Source organism: Ostrea edulis, chromosome 6, assembly GCF_947568905.1.
Source record: "Ostrea edulis chromosome 6, xbOstEdul1.1, whole genome shotgun sequence".
Classification (NCBI taxonomy): Eukaryota; Metazoa; Mollusca; class Bivalvia; order Ostreida; family Ostreidae; genus Ostrea; species Ostrea edulis.
In genome coordinates this window covers 82,636,294-82,654,936 of record NC_079169.1, presented here as the reverse complement: position 1 = coordinate 82,654,936, position 18,643 = coordinate 82,636,294, and the positions used below count along the sequence as shown (strand labels likewise).

General features: G+C 35.2%; 1 protein-coding gene across 1 annotated transcript; it reads right to left on the bottom strand.

Annotated features, from left to right (window-relative positions):
- Positions 1-2,347: 2,347 nt before the first annotated feature.
- LOC125646608 (zinc finger protein 271-like) lies at positions 2,348-12,334 on the bottom strand. The gene is made up of 5 exons (XM_048872998.2): positions 11,968-12,334; positions 9,703-10,244; positions 9,383-9,541; positions 6,442-6,526; positions 2,348-5,507 (listed from the first exon to the last, which is right to left on the bottom strand). The coding sequence occupies exons 2-5, from the start codon at positions 10,186-10,188 to the stop codon at positions 4,186-4,188; spliced, it is 2,052 nt and encodes a 683-aa protein (XP_048728955.1). The 5' UTR covers positions 10,189-10,244; positions 11,968-12,334; the 3' UTR covers positions 2,348-4,185.
- Positions 12,335-18,643: the final 6,309 nt, after the last annotated feature.

Sequence of the window (18,643 nt, the reverse complement as noted above, 5' to 3'; positions counted from 1 at the left end):
AGATATAACTTGTGAAATATCATATACGCAGTCTTGAAATTTTCCAGTGATTAGGGGATGATGGCAACTACAGGCTTGTATCAAGGTCGACTAGTTCCAGTGACCTTGAGCATATATAAGCTTGTCTTAAAGGGAAAGGCAACCCAAAAGATTTTTACATGATAAATGATAGGATTAATCATATGATAAAGATTTGTCATACAATTCTGTTGATATATGGCCTTGATAAGCTTCAGTACTAATTTGAAAACGTCAAAAATTGAAATTCCCGCAATCTATAGAGGCTGCCATGATGTGTAACTCTTTTGTATTCTAGACCACACAAATCAATAATTTTGACGTCAGACCGTCTGTTCCAGTTTTGATGAGATTCCAAGATCATCAACAGGTGCTTGGGTTCAGGACCGTTAACATGCATTAAAAATATTTTCAACAAAAAAATTAAATTAACCCATGTAGCTTATTCGGAGGGGGGTCCTGAACCCAAGCACCTGTGAGATCATCAAATATGTGCATGTGGTAGATCTTACGAATAAATAGGTTGATGCCTTCCTGGCAAGCAGTTAAGTACACTAATGCAAAGGTGGGTTTTTTTTAAATTCCCGACCCAACCAAGTCATTTGAAAAGAAAAGACTATGTAAACTATGGATCCATCATTTGCGTAATGACAAGTTGAGGTTCAAAACATTTGTATGAAGAACATTTACCGTCTGTCTTGTCTGCGACTCGAATGAATGTCTTCTTTTCTCAATTTCTTCTTGCGAAAGAACGGGCTCAGATCTATACGGCTCCAAACTTAACTGTTCGTGACTTGTCATGTTTACAGTGCTGCTGATGAAATAGACCAGAATAGACTGTGTGACTTCATAAATTAAACTTCAATGGCCACTCTCTTAGCGGCGGGCAATTTAAAATACATGATAGATTAATATTGATTTAATTGTTAAGCAAGGATTTTTGTTGTTAAAGACTGTCAATTACGATATCAGCAAGTAATATTTTATTCATAAAAGCAAATACAGTCAACTCTCGATAAACCGCCACCTTTTGTTCTTATGAAATTATGGCATTATAACGAATTTGGCGATGAATTGAATTACTGCCATCTTGAAGAAATAGAATTACCGTTCTTTTATATGTAAGAGTTATCTTTGCTCTATACTTGTGTAAGTGAGCGATCCTTTGCTGCTAAGATGTCGCCCACTGTCCTTCTTTTTATATAGCCTTTTCCCATAAAACAGAAACATGATTTGCAATATCCTGATGGGTACGTTTTTTATGATGTCCTTGGTACGTAATGATTTGCTTTTTCTCATCGAAATTTAACAGGACCCTCTTTCGTGGCGAAGCCATAGCTAAATTGAAATGTGTTTCTTTGATGTATAAACAACTTGACTACAGTTCATCTTGAGTATTTTTCTTGTTTATTCAATACAACAATTACTGGGATCCTTCTGTCCAGGTGAACGCCGGAGATTGATAATGACCAATTTACGGCTTCACTGACCATGTGCACCCATGGCGGTTTATCGAGATAATTAACGCGTTGAAATAGACTTTTGTAATGAAAACACTGTGGCAAATGGCGATAGCGAATTTGGCGTTTTAACGAGAGTTTTAAGTACCAGGAAAAATGTTCCTAGAAAAATGCGGCATTATAACGAAAATGGCGATGAATTGAGTGGCGATAATTCGAGTTACCTGTATGTGGTTAGGGTTGCGTTCCCCTTTAACTTCAGAACCTTGACCAACAGACATGGGATCATCAACACTGATGATTTTTACAAAGCTTTGCCCCATTCTAAACCGCGCAGTGGTTTAGAGGTAGAGCATTCGCTCCGCATGCAGAAGGTTGTGGTTCAAATCCTGGCTGCGACAGACCTAAGTCGTTAAAACGGGTATAGTGACCATTCTATCGCCAAATGCTTGGTATCAGGTGTGAATGTCACTGGTCCTCGAAGATGACCGTAAAAACGGATCTCCCGTGTCACAGTAGGTGTGACACGCTAAAGAACCCTCGTTGCTCAATGGCCTTAAGCGCCGAGCATAGGCCTAAATTTGAAGCTCTTCACCGGTCTTGATAACATCTCCATACAAATGAAAAATTCTTGAGAGGTGCGTTAAACAAGATGCAATCAATCAATGCCCCATTCTATTTAAAAATACTACAAAGTAACACTGCTTTGCTACATTTGCACCAAAACACTATGTCCATTCCTTTGCAAATTCATAGATGCATTCCACAAATGAACTTTGGGTGAAAATCAGTAAATAAATCGCAATGCATTTAGAACCATTCATCTTTCATATGCTACATACTTTTCATATCAAAATAAGAACCAAGAACTCTGTTCAAAATTTAATACTTTACCATATCTTTAACAAATCTGTACATCGATCGTTATGTCTTGCTTGTGACAAACAACAAAAATATAGATATTTACTGGCTTAAAAGTGTCAGAACCCTGAAAACATGAATAAATCCATTTCTTAAGATATATAATGTATCTCCTTTTAAAGAAAAGCAATTTTTTATTGGGAATGTTTTGCATGTTAATTTGAAAATGGAATGTAATACTCAGATACAACAAATTTAACCAGAATTGATTTTTACAGAACACCAAGATATAGTCCATTGCATTTTTTTCATGAAAAAATTTATTAGTGGGTCACCAACACACAATTTCGATGGAGAAAATTAGCAATCTGTGATGGTCCAATTTTTAAAAAATACACTTTTCTCCTTAACTTGAATATCCAAAACAGAGAAGTTAAGTGCTACATTGTAGGGGACTGGACACTGGAAAGTTCATACCTCCAGCACAGAACCTTTGAAATGCATGTTAAGTATCAAAATACTTTCAAAAATATACAATGTACAAAGTGGAAAAAATTAATGATGGATAACATTCTCCAAAATCTAGGTTATTTGTGCAAAAGAGTTGGGCCAGATCAAATGATTCTAGATTAAACATTCACATCAAATCCAAAAATACAAATGTATAATAATTATACAGTTTAGTTCCGGAATGTACAGTTTATCATCATACTCGTATAATCTCAACAAAAATAATAATAAAATTTCAAATTCATGGACATTCAACAAAGTTCCGAATGTACGAGATGAAAGACACAAACAAAAAATATTATCATCGTTTTTGCCATACAATAGTTTAATAATAAATACACAATACACGGAGAATGGAAAAGAATAGACCAGATGATATACGTGTAACGATGTCACAAAATACAAAAAAAAAATAAACATATTAAGCACTTAACAAAAACAAATAGAACTCTGATAAAATTGAGCATTTCATAACAGCCAATACACACACATTGTCATGGTCACTTCCACCTCTTCAATGAAAGCCCGAGTGGTTCCAAATTCACACTAGTAACAAAAACGACTAAGCAATACAAGGGTATGTGGTATATAAAACCGATATCCAATACCGAATATTCATTAATCCGTTTTATTATGTCAAACTACAGCTTGTATAATGTAAACTGTGTCCAGATTATATCAAACATCCAAACTTTATCAACAAAAATAAACTTCAGTTATACATGTGTATGCAGTAAAAACTATCAAGTTTGAATGGTTAGACAATAAAATAAATTATGAGATTAACAACTAGATCTTAAAATACTACACGACTTTCATAAAAAAAAATCCAAGTAAACGATTATGCATGTAAATAACTTCTTTAATTATCATTTATTTTCATTTTGCTGTTTCAATATATGCCATATTTGCAAGTTTAAATATTTTGTACTCCAGTTTTTGAGATACTTCTATCCAACATAGCTCCTCAAAGCAACATACGCTACAATAATCATATTCCTAAATCATAACAACGAAAAATAAATCACATCTTTTGAGATTCTTTCGACATTGTCATTTACATGCAAGAAAATTATTGCATTATCTCAAAATTATCGCATGCTAAACAATATTTAGAGGCAATGAAGTTAATGTAAATATGAGTTATCTCCCTTTAAAAAGACTAGGAAAGACTCCATCTGAAATAAATAGCATTCAAGGCAGTACAAGAACATGTCATCTTTTTAACATACAAAATATAAACAATGCGAAAAACGGAACAAGAAGTTAAATAAAAACAGTCTTCATAGAGAAATTTTGCACCGTATTTCAACATTTCTCAGCAGGCCTACTTTTCTTACTTCGTTGGCGAGATTGGCTCTTCCTTGACTGTAATTGGTATACCATCAGGTGAAATCTGGCCTTTTTGATTTGGAGAATTTGAATTCTCTTCCCCCACAGATCTATCTGCTTTTGATTCACTAAAGGGAACAAATCCTTTTGCCATACCAGCATGCATGCGGGACATCATGCTGGTATCCATGGGCTCACAGGCAGAAGAATCCACTTCCTGCTCCTCTTCTCCAACAGTGAACCCCCAGTGAGATTGCTTCATGTGTTTGTTGAGTTCATATTTCCGGACAAAGTCTTTGCCACAGAGTGAACAGATGTGGGGTCTGTCTTGAGTGTGGATGCTCTGAACATGACGTTTCAGGTGATCCGAACGGCTGAATCTCTTGTTGCATACTTTACATTCATGGGGTTTGATCCCTGTATGGATGGACAAGTGTCGTTTCAAGTGGATATTTTTTGCAAAAGCCACACCACAAGTTGGGCAAATAAATGGCTTTTCTCCTGTATGTGTGCGGAGGTGAGTTTTGAGGACAGATGGACTGGTGAAAGTTTTGTCACACGTGTTACAGGAGTACGTTTTGTCATCAGAATGTTTCTTCATGTGAGTGTGCAGATTGGATTTTGTGCTGTACGTTTTTCCACACACATTGCAGGGAAAGTGTGAATGTGTTTCATAATGTCTGCTAAGGGAGTCTTTGTCCAGGTAACTTTTGCCACACACGGGGCAAATGAATTTCATGTCGCTTCCATCCACTGTTCCACTGGTGACTGTGATAAGTAGAGGATTAGCAGACTGAACACGGCTGGGTGTGGGAGACCTTGAATACCTCTGACCAAAACTTGGACTGTCCAGTCCACGAGCCCTCATGTACTGGTCAAAATAAGATCCACCTGAATCATCGGCGCTGTTAAGGTAATTGGATAAACTACTGTTAAAGTCCATTGACTTGTTAGCATTCATCTTGATATAATCCTCGTATGGACTAAAGGACCTTGGGGGTGGGGTGGAAAATTTAGTGGGAGTAGGGCTATATGGTAGAGAATTTGGACTCTCGCTTTTGTTGGACTGTTCATTAGATTTCAAGGCAGAGTTTTGGTTGGGAGATGTGCTCTCCGTCTTAATGTAGACCTTATGACTCTTGACGTGTTCTTCAAGCTCCGCTTTTGTGTCAAACTCTTCAGCACACTCAAAGCACATGTAGTTTTCTTCCTTGCCATTGTGAGCTGTGGGTGTATGGTTGGAGGCCTCAGACTTGTTATTGTGTGGGGAGATCCTGTTGTTGGTCTCTGCTTTATCCGAAATTTTGCTTGCTCCAACTCCATTTTCTGGAAGAGAAAACAGGTATAAAGTATAAAGGATAAATGTTAGAAATATTCTCCATACTAAATACTTTCCATTCATTAATATATAATAGATCATAATTACATCTGCAGTTTTGAAGCATTCTTCATACTAATTAATCAGTAAAACTATATCATAAAATACAATTTTAAAAATATATGAGAGTCAAATATTTTAAATGTCATCAGAATCAATGAAAGAAATCCTTTACCTATTTTTCTTTATATTATAAAAATCAAAGTTGTTAAATTTCCAATTATATCCAAACATGCTATTGCAACACAGCCTCTTCTCAAGAAGAAATTAAATTACTGATTTAATAAGATGCGGATATTGTTATCCACGAAATGCATGTCAAAGTTTATTGGCAAAAGCCCTTCACTATATTACTATATTGGTTTGAAATGATGAGTAAAATCTACACAAGGAGGTGGGTAGAATTGATTTTTGTTCAGAAACTTACAAATATTGCAACAATGATTTGACATGACTAATCACAAAAGACATTCCTGTTTTAATATCATCTAAAAATACATTCAATCAATTGTTTTGGGAGGAGAAGTGTCAAGTTTCTTGTAGTGTAAATGTGTTTTGAGAGATTGTGGTTAATAATGATTGAATTCTGGGTATTGAAATAGTACATGTATTAGATGATGCAGTTGCTTATCACGAGATTTACATGCTATACATGTATATCATATAATTATAATGCCACTTACAAGTACAAAAATATATCAAATCAATATGTGAATACAAAATAATCTATGTTGATATGGTTTAGATAAATACTATTACCATTAGCTGGCTTTACAGAATTGTCTGGGGAATAGAAAGAATTTTTTTCAGACTTTGCATTATGGGTAAGCTGATGTTGGGGTATCTTAAGGCCCTTTCTCTTTGTTACTCTAACTTGCATACCCTGAATTTCACTTTCAATCTCAAGGAACTCAGGTGGAATGAAGTGTTCAAGTTTGGAGGCAAGATTTGGAAACCTCTTGATAATCTGTAAAAAAAATAAAATAAAATAAAAAAATAAAAATAAGTTTTGCAACTGCTGCATAAATGACTATTTTCATGATATTTCATACATCTATCTATACATTCACTCTGTTTTTCCATCTAACTGAAACTGAAGTTTATTATCTCATGAACTTTCAACTTTTCAAACAGGTCAATCACTGCATATAAATTCATACACTTTTCTCAATTTAAGGCCAAGTAAAATTAATTAGTAGATTATCATTCTAACTTCACAAAAAAATGGGGCGGGTGGGAGGATTTTATTTTTTATTTTTCACCATGGTTTTCTTGACCTCGAAAATGCCTTCTCTCATTGAGAAAAGGCTTTATAAATCATAATTACATGTGTATTTGGGTTTCTAAAAGGCAAAGTGAAACAAAGTACGTTTACGATACCGGACCTGACATAAAAATATCCGGAAATCGTAATTTTGAAAAATTAAAAAAATCGGGGCGGGGCGATTTTCGAGGGGCGGGCGGGAATGATAATCTACTAATTAATTTTACTTGGCCTAATCAGTATCAAAATCCAATCAAAATAATGAAAATGCAAAAATATAACAAATGTCTTTTAATTTTTGAAAGTATAGAAAATGATATATTTTGATCTCCTTCACATGTGAATTTTCTTCATGGAGCGCCAACACTTCAATATGAAGAGGCTCAAGAATATCATCTCATCTTTCCAAAACTAAAGGCATTTCTTCATTCATATAAACTTGACGGATGGGATATTTATAGAACTTTGCTGTTTAATATTAAATTACTCCGGGTTGAACAAACATGGACATACATTATATCTGGGTATATAAAATCATCATATCGCACTCGATCAAACTCATTCTATATGGCATTAACTTAATACCTATCATTACAAAAAGACACCCCCCTCTCCCACCTCCATGCACAAACAACTACAAAACAGTCTATCTTTTGGGCTGAAAGAATTATTCTTGGCAGTAGGTGGACAGACACTCAACAGATGCACATATAACTTTTTACTACTAAGATATCTACACATGGTATACTCTAAAACCCTTAATGAAGCTGCTATTGAATCTATCAGGAGTACACTGAGGACATTGGTCTACATCACACCATCTGATGATATCCTACTGACTGCAGTGTGCACTGTTACATTTAATCCTTGTCTGTATCCCTCTCCTGTTGTTGTTATTAATGAACATCTCCCAGAACAATCCTCTCTCTGATTCTAGTGCATAATTAGTAATAGATCTGAAACTCAATCTTTCCCCAGCAAAGAAACTTCAGATTTTCAATACATAATACCACTGACTGGCACAGCATGAGCTCGCACACATAAACGTATGACATCAATTATTAATTATATACATATATACAGTATGAACCGGAGTTACCCAGATAAGTTCCTCTAGATTCCTAGCTTTTAATTAGATGACTTCCCCACATTGATATAGACTCTACATTGCTGTTTTGGATACATCTTGTGAAAATTATTAAGCATTTACATCTTACAATTATTGCACATGTATTATGATCTATTTTTACACCTCCTCATCATATCTTTGTAATTGAAGCAATAATTATCCTAAATCTTATTTCTCTAATTATCCAGTAACTCTTCAATAATCTTCTGCTATAAAAATACAGTGTGAAATTATCTTCCCAATCTTTCATAATTCTCACAATATCTTAAAAAACAAATCTAATTTCGAATATATTTCTTACTTTTCCATAACCTAAAAACTGTTTTAAAGAAACTCTTTTGCTTTAATAACAAAATTTTCCCCCCATATTACATTAAGAACTATATTTCAGATTCAATTTCAAAAGGTTAAAAGAATTCATTAGGGGGTTTTAACAATTCGATGTCACAAGCCAATGAACAAATAACACACAATTATACTTCAAAAGGTGGTGGATGAAAAGTTCATGATTAAGGGGGGTTGACTATAGGTATAAAAAATTAAAAACCTCCCATTGCCAACTTTTTTCCTATTTAAATTTTCCATTGTACTGACAGCTTTCCTTTACCATATCTCATGAGGAATGTTTTTTCAATCCCCAGTCTTATTCAGCCAGGCGTGACCAAGTAGATCTTAACAGAGCATGTCCTTCAGGGGAAAAAATTTTTTGTGTCTAGATAAACGGGAGGAAATGAGCGACGATGTGGAATTATATGCATACCATACAAGTGATATAATTACCTACTTATGCCCTAGGCAATAGAGTGTTCTACCTGGCTGGCATTTGAGGGAGAGAGAGACGAAACTGGCTCAATCCCTGGCAATGTCAACAGGGACCTTTAATTCTGTGTCTACCCCCCAGCTATACATTTAACTGTTTTACTACCGCTTGGCTGAACGGAGGGAATAAAACGATCAGATTAATTCTCCAGATCTCTCCATACATTGCTATAGCTGGAGGGGATACAACTTTGTAAACGTGCGACTCTGATGGGGGGTTTGTCGTGTCTAAGCTTGGCCTGGGATCCAAGCACCTGAATGCCAGAATAATGAATTTAATATCACAATGATACTGTGAAAATATGATAATTACTGCCTATTAATGAATCTAGTTTAAATAAAACTTTCGTCAACACCTTTTTGCGGGAAGATTAACCCATATTTTTTATGCATTACATTCGGTGTTAATTTCCTCCCCAATAGCACAAACTGTGGAAAACCCGTTTAGAAGAAAATTCATAACATATAAATTCAGTAATTGCTACATTGTCCTTTATGATGTCTTTTTGTAAAGCCTAATACCTTTATATCAAGCAAAAGACTGAGACAGTCTTCATTTTGCTGTTCAATGTCCTGATTAATTAAGTTAGTTCTAATTAAACGACACCTACCAGTGATCCATACACTTGTCTTTCATCAATTGCAGCAACAAGCCAGCACTTAATAGCATGAAGAACCTGGTCATTGGAAAGTCCGGTGTCACCCAAACGTTTCAGATGTGGCATAGCATCCTGAAACTCCAGGTCTAGAAAGCAATCTTCCTCCAATAACTGAAAACATACCAAAAAAATGTAAATAAATAATGACTTATTCATTAAACTGTTTTGTATGACTTGGAATTGAAATCTTTAGAAAATTTACTCATTAATTTGCAGTCTATAAATTTTGCTAAAAAAAATTGTGTTTTCAAAATAAAACATAAATTTCATACCTTGTCGAAATTTTCTTTGATGAAATCAGTGCTCTCCTTCAAAAGATTAGAAGCTAGACATTCGGTGGCTATATGGTGAATCTTTAAACAATTCTCAATATCCAATACGGAAAGAAGAAAGTTACTGCACAAACTCTGAATTTCAGCAACATGCAGCTTAGCAGCAGCTGGCAACAAAGTCCAAACTGTCTCCTCATTGACTGATACAGTGGCCGTATAAAAGAAGTTGACAATCGTCTGCACAGCTTCTCCTTCAACCCCCTTCAATGGATGTTCATAAAGCCCTGGTTCCATGTAGTATCGAGTGTTCATTAGCCCCTTAAAGTATGGAGAATTAACAGATAACACCAGCTTGTGGGCAAATATTCTGGTTTCATTGCACCGGAGAATGATATCACAAAGTTCTCTTCGATTCCGCAACTGGTTGATCTGCTCAATGGCTTGATGTGCATGGTTTACAGATGTATAATGCATCGTCTTCTCCATGCTGTTTTTGTTTTTACAGTATATATCTTAGTAGATTCTCTCCTCCCTCACACATTCTAAAATACAAATTTTAAAAATATAAAATCAATAAATAGTTTATCCAGTGTTTGTTAGACTTTCAATCTAAATTACCTCCATCTCATTACAATAATATCAAAATAGAAATACATGAAATATTTAATCATGATTAGAACAAATACCGTAATATAATGATATCCATTAATATTCTTAATCATTTCTTGAAATAAAAGAAAAAAAAACATCTTGAACTTAACAAATATTTGTATCTCAGATTTAACCTTATAACTACAATAATACTTACACAGGTTGTATCCTGTATCCTCCAAGGATAATTACAAAATAAAAACCTGCTACTGAATGACCAAATTAATAAAAATTCAATAGACAGACACAAAATCAGATCCTTCTTCACCCAAGGCCTGAAGTGGAGAAAGTGCTCTGATTTATGACATGTACCCACTATATAGCCTGTACAGGTGTAATTATGTTGAAGGAAAACTTACCCCAAATAATCACAGACCCAAGCCCTGGGGCTAATGCTCTGAGGTAATCTTTCAACTAACACAGACAGCTGACTGACTCTAGGTCATATAGTCACCAGGAGGTGATAATTCTACATGTAATTAATTTCTATTGATCCTCCAGGGAGTATATGACAGGTTGGTCACAGTTTACATATAATTATGTCAGTTTTGCTGAACAATGGGGAGAAATTTAATCTAATGCATTTTTAAATTGAGTACAAATAATTTACTCCAAATTCATAAGAATATCAAGTCCTACATGTATGCTCAGTACTCAGATAGGTAAGTATACATTTCTTACCTAGTTCAAAGAAAAGTCATTTTGTATCTAGTAATTTTTTTTATATAATAAAGAACTTCAGGGAAATATAACAGGAGAAGATCTCTTTTAACACAACATGAGTAATTTATTTGTTTATAAAATGTGTTGCAAGTGCTCTCAAAAACTGAAACAAAATGAAATTTAAATTCATGGTTAGCAAAAATAGAACAAAATTTCCTCCTTGCACACGCAGACTATTATCCCCATTATTCTGTCAGCTACCTGTTAAAGACCTTTGAATTAACATTTAGATTTGGCTAGAGTAATTTTGTCATTGTTCTTTTATAAAGCGAGATTTACATACTCTACATGCTACCTTCAAAAATATTAATTGCCCCTGTGTATGCGCCAAAGCACACTCCAAGAGTTTTCTAAAAATTCACCTGTCATTATGAGTTATTCAAACCCCCATAAATTAAACATCATGTGTTATGTAATACACCTGCAATTATCCTCAACGCTGATTCACAGAGGAGACACACACCTGTGTTATTACAATGAAACAAATAGGTCTATAGTGATTATACACATATGAGTTAAATACCTTCTTTTTTTTCAAGAAAAGTAATTTCTATAGAAATAAAATTATTCAGCGAACCACGGAATCTGGCAGCTGTAATACAAGACACGAGAATTAGACCTAGAGGCTATCGTTTGATAAACACTTTAACAGACTGTCTCATTCACTTCTTTCTTAATAAGGTTGTCAGAAATCAACACATTTCCAGTGCATTGAAACACTTCCCTAAACTTGTAAAGAATAGCATTCAGTATATCGTATTTACATTCTATTCGTCGAACTCGCCATGAAATTCATTTCCCCCTAAGATCGAACAGAAATCCCCCGCAGTTTTAAAAAAGCACCTGGCATGACAAATTTGGGAAATGTAGAATGAATCGGAGGCTCCTTACCTGTGTAAGTGGGTTGTCCCATGTCACCGTTCCATGACCGATGGGAAAGTAAGCATACGGTCCGACACCCACCTGTACAGCGGGAGGGAAATTCAGCGGAAATGCTTCGATACGTTGTGAGGAGGATATCCCATTTGCGCACTACGTCACAGCTTTTGCTAAAAGAGGAGTGGAATCCCCGGTTGTCGCCTGGGTTAGAACGTTTAGAAAAAAACTGAGTAAGAGCTGACTTCAGATAAAATTGTATTGAGATTTAGATTGTACATTGTTCTTAATCCATTTCAGTAAGTGTCGTCCAGCTAAAATCCTATTAAACATCAATGTTTACAAACAACACGTGTGTGCCGGAATCGAAACCGAAAGTTACATTTATTCATTTGTCAATATCTTGTACGTAAAATGATTCCTAGTTATGCATTCTTTTTTCCTAATATTTTATTTCTATTTCATTTCTAGCAAGTGTATTTTCAAAGAAAATAGCTTGAACGAATTGACATGGCATGAAACTGACTAGTCGGAGATATAAATTCAACATGCGTATTTTTATTAAAAACTATAATATCATGACCAGAGAAATACATCGGATACTTTTTCTATTGTTTAGAGAAAGGTGAATATTACGAACAGTGATCAATCTCATAATTCCTATAAGCGATACAAAATAGAGAGCCGGGCAAACACTGACCCCTGGATATACCAGAGGTGGGATCAGGTGTCTAGGATGAGTAAGCATCCCCTGTCGACCGGTAACACCCGCCGTGAGCCCCATATCCCGATCAGGCAAACGGAATTATCCGCAGTCAAAATTAGTGTGCCAAGAACGGCCTAACAATCGATATGAAACAAGTCAGACAGCATTTGACCAACTGATGGGTTGTATTGCCAAACTAGACTGTTACAACGACCATATAATTTGCGAAATGCTGTCTCCAAACGAGACCACCAAAACCCCCGCACCATCGACTTGCTTGTCAGTAGTCTGCCTCGATTTAAACACTGATCATACGCAGAACAAGCTCTTGCGTATCGAATCAGTTGAGAGATATAAACACCATATGCAGGTGATAATGAAATATTGCTGCTTAAATATGGGAAGTTGACGATGGGGAAGCTGAAATAATCCCGTTTATCTTAAAGTGGATTGTTAGTTTGTTATTAATATCTATTTCAATAAAATATCTAAGTATGAAGCAAAAGTGGGCGACTCTGTGGTGTCTTTTATTTGGAGTTCACCGGGATATATCGAATCGACATATAAATGAAAATTAGCACAGTTAATAGATAAAACGTCGTCGATATATCTAAATGTCGCATTGAAGACCACAGCAAGGGATTTTTCTTCTCACATAGAAGGTTTTGAATAAATACTGCTTCATATGAATATAAAAACAGGTCAGCTAACAAAAAAAGAAGCACAATTCGTGCCCATGGGAATTCCAACAGACTGTTGGAAGACCCGATCACCAATGACTACGAAGATATTGTCAATGAGGAACTCCAGCACATTTTTAATTTCAATCAACTTCAGAGTACTTGTGCGTGGAATCAGAGTGGTGTTTTACAACGTACTTTTTGGGGTCACTAATCACTAGATATGAAAGAAGCAACTGTCTATGATGTCAAAAAGTCTAGTCTTTAATTTATCGTGAGGAATGGTCGTGTGAAGTGTTGAAAAGTCATACGTTTAGATGTTGTTGATTTGAGAAAAGCTTTGCGATTTCAAGTTTACTGAAAGTTATTTTGAATTTTTTAGAATCCACATCTGATTTACATCACTTCTGGCATATCTAGTGACTCGGTACATATCTAGTGACTCGGTACATATCTAGTGGCACGGTACATATCTAGTGACTCGGTACATATCTAGTGACTCGGTACATATCTAGTGACACGGTACATATCTAGTGACTCGGTACATATCTAGTGACTCGGTACATATCTAGTGGCACGGTACATATCTAGTGACACGGTACATATCTAGTGACACGGTACATATCTAGTGCCACGGTACATATCTAGTGACACGGTACATATCTAGTGGCACGGTACATATCTAGTGACTCGGTACATATCTAGTGACACGGTACATATCTAGTGACACGGTACACATCTAGTGGCACGGTACATATCTAGTGACACGGTACACATCTAGTGACACGGTACATATCTAGTGGCACGGTACATATCTAGTGACACGGTACACATCTAGTGACACGGTACATATCTAGTGGCACGGTACATATCTAGTGACACGGTACATATCTAGTGACACGGTACATATCTAGTGGCACGGTACGTTTGAAGTTTCTCCTTCACAGCTGTTGATATTTTCGTGAGGAGCAAGGATAGGGGCTTGTTAGAACACTTACTCGATCCAGCAATGTATCTTTGTTTGTAAGGGTTTTTATTAAATGTATATGGGACATTTTAAAGATTTGAATGAAATTCCCTAAAATACCAAGTTACTTTTATGTAGGCAGTAAAACTGGTCAGATACTTAACACGAACTTGAGGCTCGAGGGTGATTAATTTATAATAATTTTATTTAAAAAAAAGTGAAAGGGGTTGGGTAGCAGGCATAGCCTATTTTAGGCTCGAGTGTAGCTCAGTATATCAACATTTATATCGTAAAAATATCCGTAAGTCTCCCTTGTTTGCGTGCGGAAAGACCGAAGGCTCAAAACATTACCTTATTTTTATCCCCGAGATATCAGAACACGTTCCCATACAGTATGTACAATAAACTACCCTATTACTGTTGATTTACTTTTGTAGGGATCAATTGATCTCTCGCACATGGAAAATAGAAATATTTTTCTTCTGGTACAAAAGTTTCTCGTAGAGAGTTAAAGATTTACGAATACTACATGATAAATATACAAGTATATTTTTTCTTACCGACAAATGATGAATTTGATCAGCTGCAAGTGTCTGTGTTATTCCAATGACGTTCTGTTATTTTTTTTCCTACCCAAATATTGTCCACGTTACATCTATTTTGTCTCATGTATAAAACAACTGTGTTAGAAATAATATATACTTACACGTTATCATTTACCATGATTTTTGTTCACACAAGTCTCTCGCGTGTATCAGAACTTTGAGAGCGGTTTTCATTAAGGAGGTGTGCTACACCAGAGAAATTTGACGTAGATGAAAAGTGGAGGATATGTACAACAATATTTTGAAGTTGAAAATTTTTCAAATTTACTTTATTTTGTCAAAAAATACAGTTTTAGTGGAAGGTAATCTGTAAAAAATTTTAAAATCCCTGCTGATCTCGAACCTCCGACCTACAGGTCAGCAGTCGGTATTCTAACCTACTGAGCTACTCAGCTATGTATTTAAATCGAAAAGGAAAAGCCAAATATTGCTGATATCGATTTTTTCATCCATGGATCGAATAAATATTGTTTAAACTAAATTAAATTAATTCTATTTTTTCAGACAAATACACTAATCAATATATATCATGAATATTTCTCGCTGATCAATGTAATCCTGACAGTACAATATGTGTTCTTGGTTTTTTGCTTGTTTAATTTTTTGTTATCTTCGAAAAGAATAGAACGATATCATTAATTTCTGGTTGAATCAAAATGTCTTCCATTCTCTATTGCAATCTGGTGAGCTAGTTCTGTTCAAAGCAAATTTTACTTGGTATTTGATCCATCGTTCTCTTAATTAGTTTATTTTCTCAGTTATATCCTGGGTTTATTTGGTAAACTGTAGACGAAGAGGAGAGTTTGAAATCACGCCAGTTTGTTTTTGCAAACATTTACCACACCTTCTCTGAATAAAAATACCAAATCTTAATTCCTAGTTTCTTTGATTTATCGAGACGTCTCCATATGAGTGCAATACTCTCGAGAGTCCCTCTGTTAAACAACATTCAATCAATCAATCGATTTATCGATGCCTGCATGCTGATTTTAAAAAATACTAAGCACTTAAAAAAAAAAAACCACGTTAATTTAATTGTTTATAGTTATATTGATAATCTTAATTCTATTATAATTGTTAACTGAAGTGTAATTAAAACAAAATCATATTTTTTGATAGACACGTACGGTATTCGTGACAGGTACACGTTTCTTGAGAGTGACACCCCATCTGAAAGGCAAGACTTGAAAATAAGAGGAAAAAAACTTGTAGGGACTAATCTAAAATTCCAATTTATTGAAAACAACCAGCTTCTACCCATCTGTCTTAAATCCTTTTGAAAATCTTATATCAATGATTGTTGGGCTGTATATATAGTCTTGTGTTGACCTTGATACCACTTCACTATATAGGATGATTCTGAACACAATTGCGCCTTGCATGGAATAAAATGTATAATGCTATAAGAAATACACTTCGTACATGTATGTGTGATGTTTTGTGAAAATGTAATCCTTGTCATTTTTCTTTCTACCAAAATTCCGTAAAATTCACGATATTTGTAAATTGATCTTTAGCAGGTCGGCCAGTAGGTAGGAGGCGCTCATCCCCAACATGGTTTGTGCTGAATGCCGAATATGGCTGTTGATGACCACTGGTATGATCTTCTGAGTGGGTAATTAGTTTCTAGGTCACCTGAGTAAACTCAGGTGACCTATTGCAATTGGTTTTCGTCCGTCGTCGTGCGTTAACAATTGAACATTTTTAACTTCTTCTCAATAACTACCAATTAAATTCTTTTCAAATTTGGTATGAAGCATCATTGGGACAACAATTGTAAATTTCAGGACTCCAGCACCCTGGGGCCCTAGGGGTGGGGAAAATACTGCCCAAAATTGACCAATTTTAAAAAATCTTCTTTTCAAGAACCACACACATGTAAGAAAAACTAAACGCATAGAGATGTAGAGCAGGAAGGTCTCTACCAAAATTGTAAATTTCATGATCCCCGGGGTAGGGATTTTGACCCCAGGGCGGGGCAAATCTTGTTATATAGTGTTTATGTGTAAAACACTTAAATTACATCTTCTTTAATGCTATTGATACTAAATTGAAAGTAAATAGAAAAAAGAGGTATTCCTTTACCAAAATTGTAAATTTGATTATTCCAGGGGTAGGGGTTTTGGTATCAGGGTGGGGCCAAAATGGTCAGTTATTAAGTGTGTGAACAATAGACATTTTTAACTTCTTCTTGATAACTATCATTCCAATTTTTTTTCAAATTTGGTATGAAACATCTTTGGAACAAGGGGGAACATAAATTGTAAATTTCAGGATTCCTGCACCCCTGGGGCCGGACAAAAACTGCCCAAAAAATGACAAATTTTCAAAAATCTTCTTCTCAAGAACCACACACATGTAAAAAAAAAAAAAAAAACCCCAACTAAATGCATAGTGATGTAGAGCAGGAAGACCTCTACCAAACTTGTAAATTTCATGATCCTGGAGTATGGGTTCTGACCCCAGGGCAGGGCCTAACTTGTTATATAGTGTTTGTGTAAAACACTTAAATAATACTTTCTTTAGTGCTTTTGATACTAAATTGAAACTAAATGGATAGAGCAGGTAGTCTTTTACCAAAATTGTAAATTTGATTTTCCTCAGAGTAAGGGTTTGACCCCAGGGTGGGGCCAAACTTAGTATATCGTATTTATGTGCAAGTTTGCTGATACTGTATAAAATCTAAATGCATACTTAGCCAGTTAGGAATAGCAGAAAAGGATGTACAAAAAAACAGTGAATTTCACAACCCAGGGTTATGACTTTAAGATGAGTCCAAATTAGTCATATTTTTTTTTATGTTTTAATGCTAATACACCTATTATTCAAAGATTTTCATCAGTGTATGCACTTTTGAGGGCAGTGAAGTTTTAAGAACACATCTTGTTTTATATTGTTGCTGAACATTAGAATTTAGAACAGGAATTTTTTTCTAGATTTCATAGCCCATGGAAGTAGTGATACTTTTTCACTAGTATTCAGGTGCCTGATAAGGCCTGTGGGCCTCTTGTTGTATTATTGCTCTTGCAAATGGTGAGTAAAACATTTTTTCTTTCCTATTGATTTGTAAATTTAACCCTTATTTTTGTCTAAAAAGCCCTTAAAAATCCTAAAAAAGGCCCTTATTTTTTTAATAATTTTGCCCTAAAAATGGCCCTTAGTTTTTGCAAAATGTCACTTGAAAGCCTGTTAATAGCATAAGTTCCCCTATCTAATATGGTGGACTGTGCATGTCATAACTTGTATTAACGTGTTGTAACTTAATGTGTATGCAGGTCCCCGTGTAATGACTCTTGGTAATTGATGTTCAAGGTAAACCGGACCAAATGTGAACAGGCATTGCTAGTAAAGAATAACTAAGCCAGCAGTGGATAATGACTATGTACAATATATCAGCAAACATTTAAAACCTTGTTTGTTCTTAATCCTGGAATCCATTCCGGTCAACCCGTTACACTGAACCCTTCCACAACTGAACTCATCCAGTTTCTACAATTATATCCCAATTCCATTGAGCTCATCCTATTTCTACAATGATATCCTAATTCCATAACTGAACTCATCCGGTTTCTTCAATTACAAATGTATATCCTAATTCCATTGAGCTCATCCCATTTCTACAATGGTATCCTAATTCCACAACTGAACTCATCCGGTTTCTACAATTATATCCCAATTCCATTGAGCTCATCCTATTTCTACAACGATATCCTAATTCCATAACTGAACCCAT

Bases quoted from the DNA above. Each gene is read 5' to 3' on its own strand.
- LOC125646608 (XM_048872998.2), bottom strand. From the start codon at position 10,188: ATGGAGAAGACGATGCATTATACATCTGTAAACCATGCACATCAAGCC. The intron at 6,527-9,382 runs GTAGGTGTCGTT...TTTTTTTTACAG, and splicing joins GACAAGTGTATGGATCACTG to ATTATCAAGAGGTTTCCAAA. The intron at 5,508-6,441 runs GTATGCAAGTTA...TTTCTCTTCCAG, and splicing joins GATTGAAAGTGAAATTCAGG to AAAATGGAGTTGGAGCAAGC.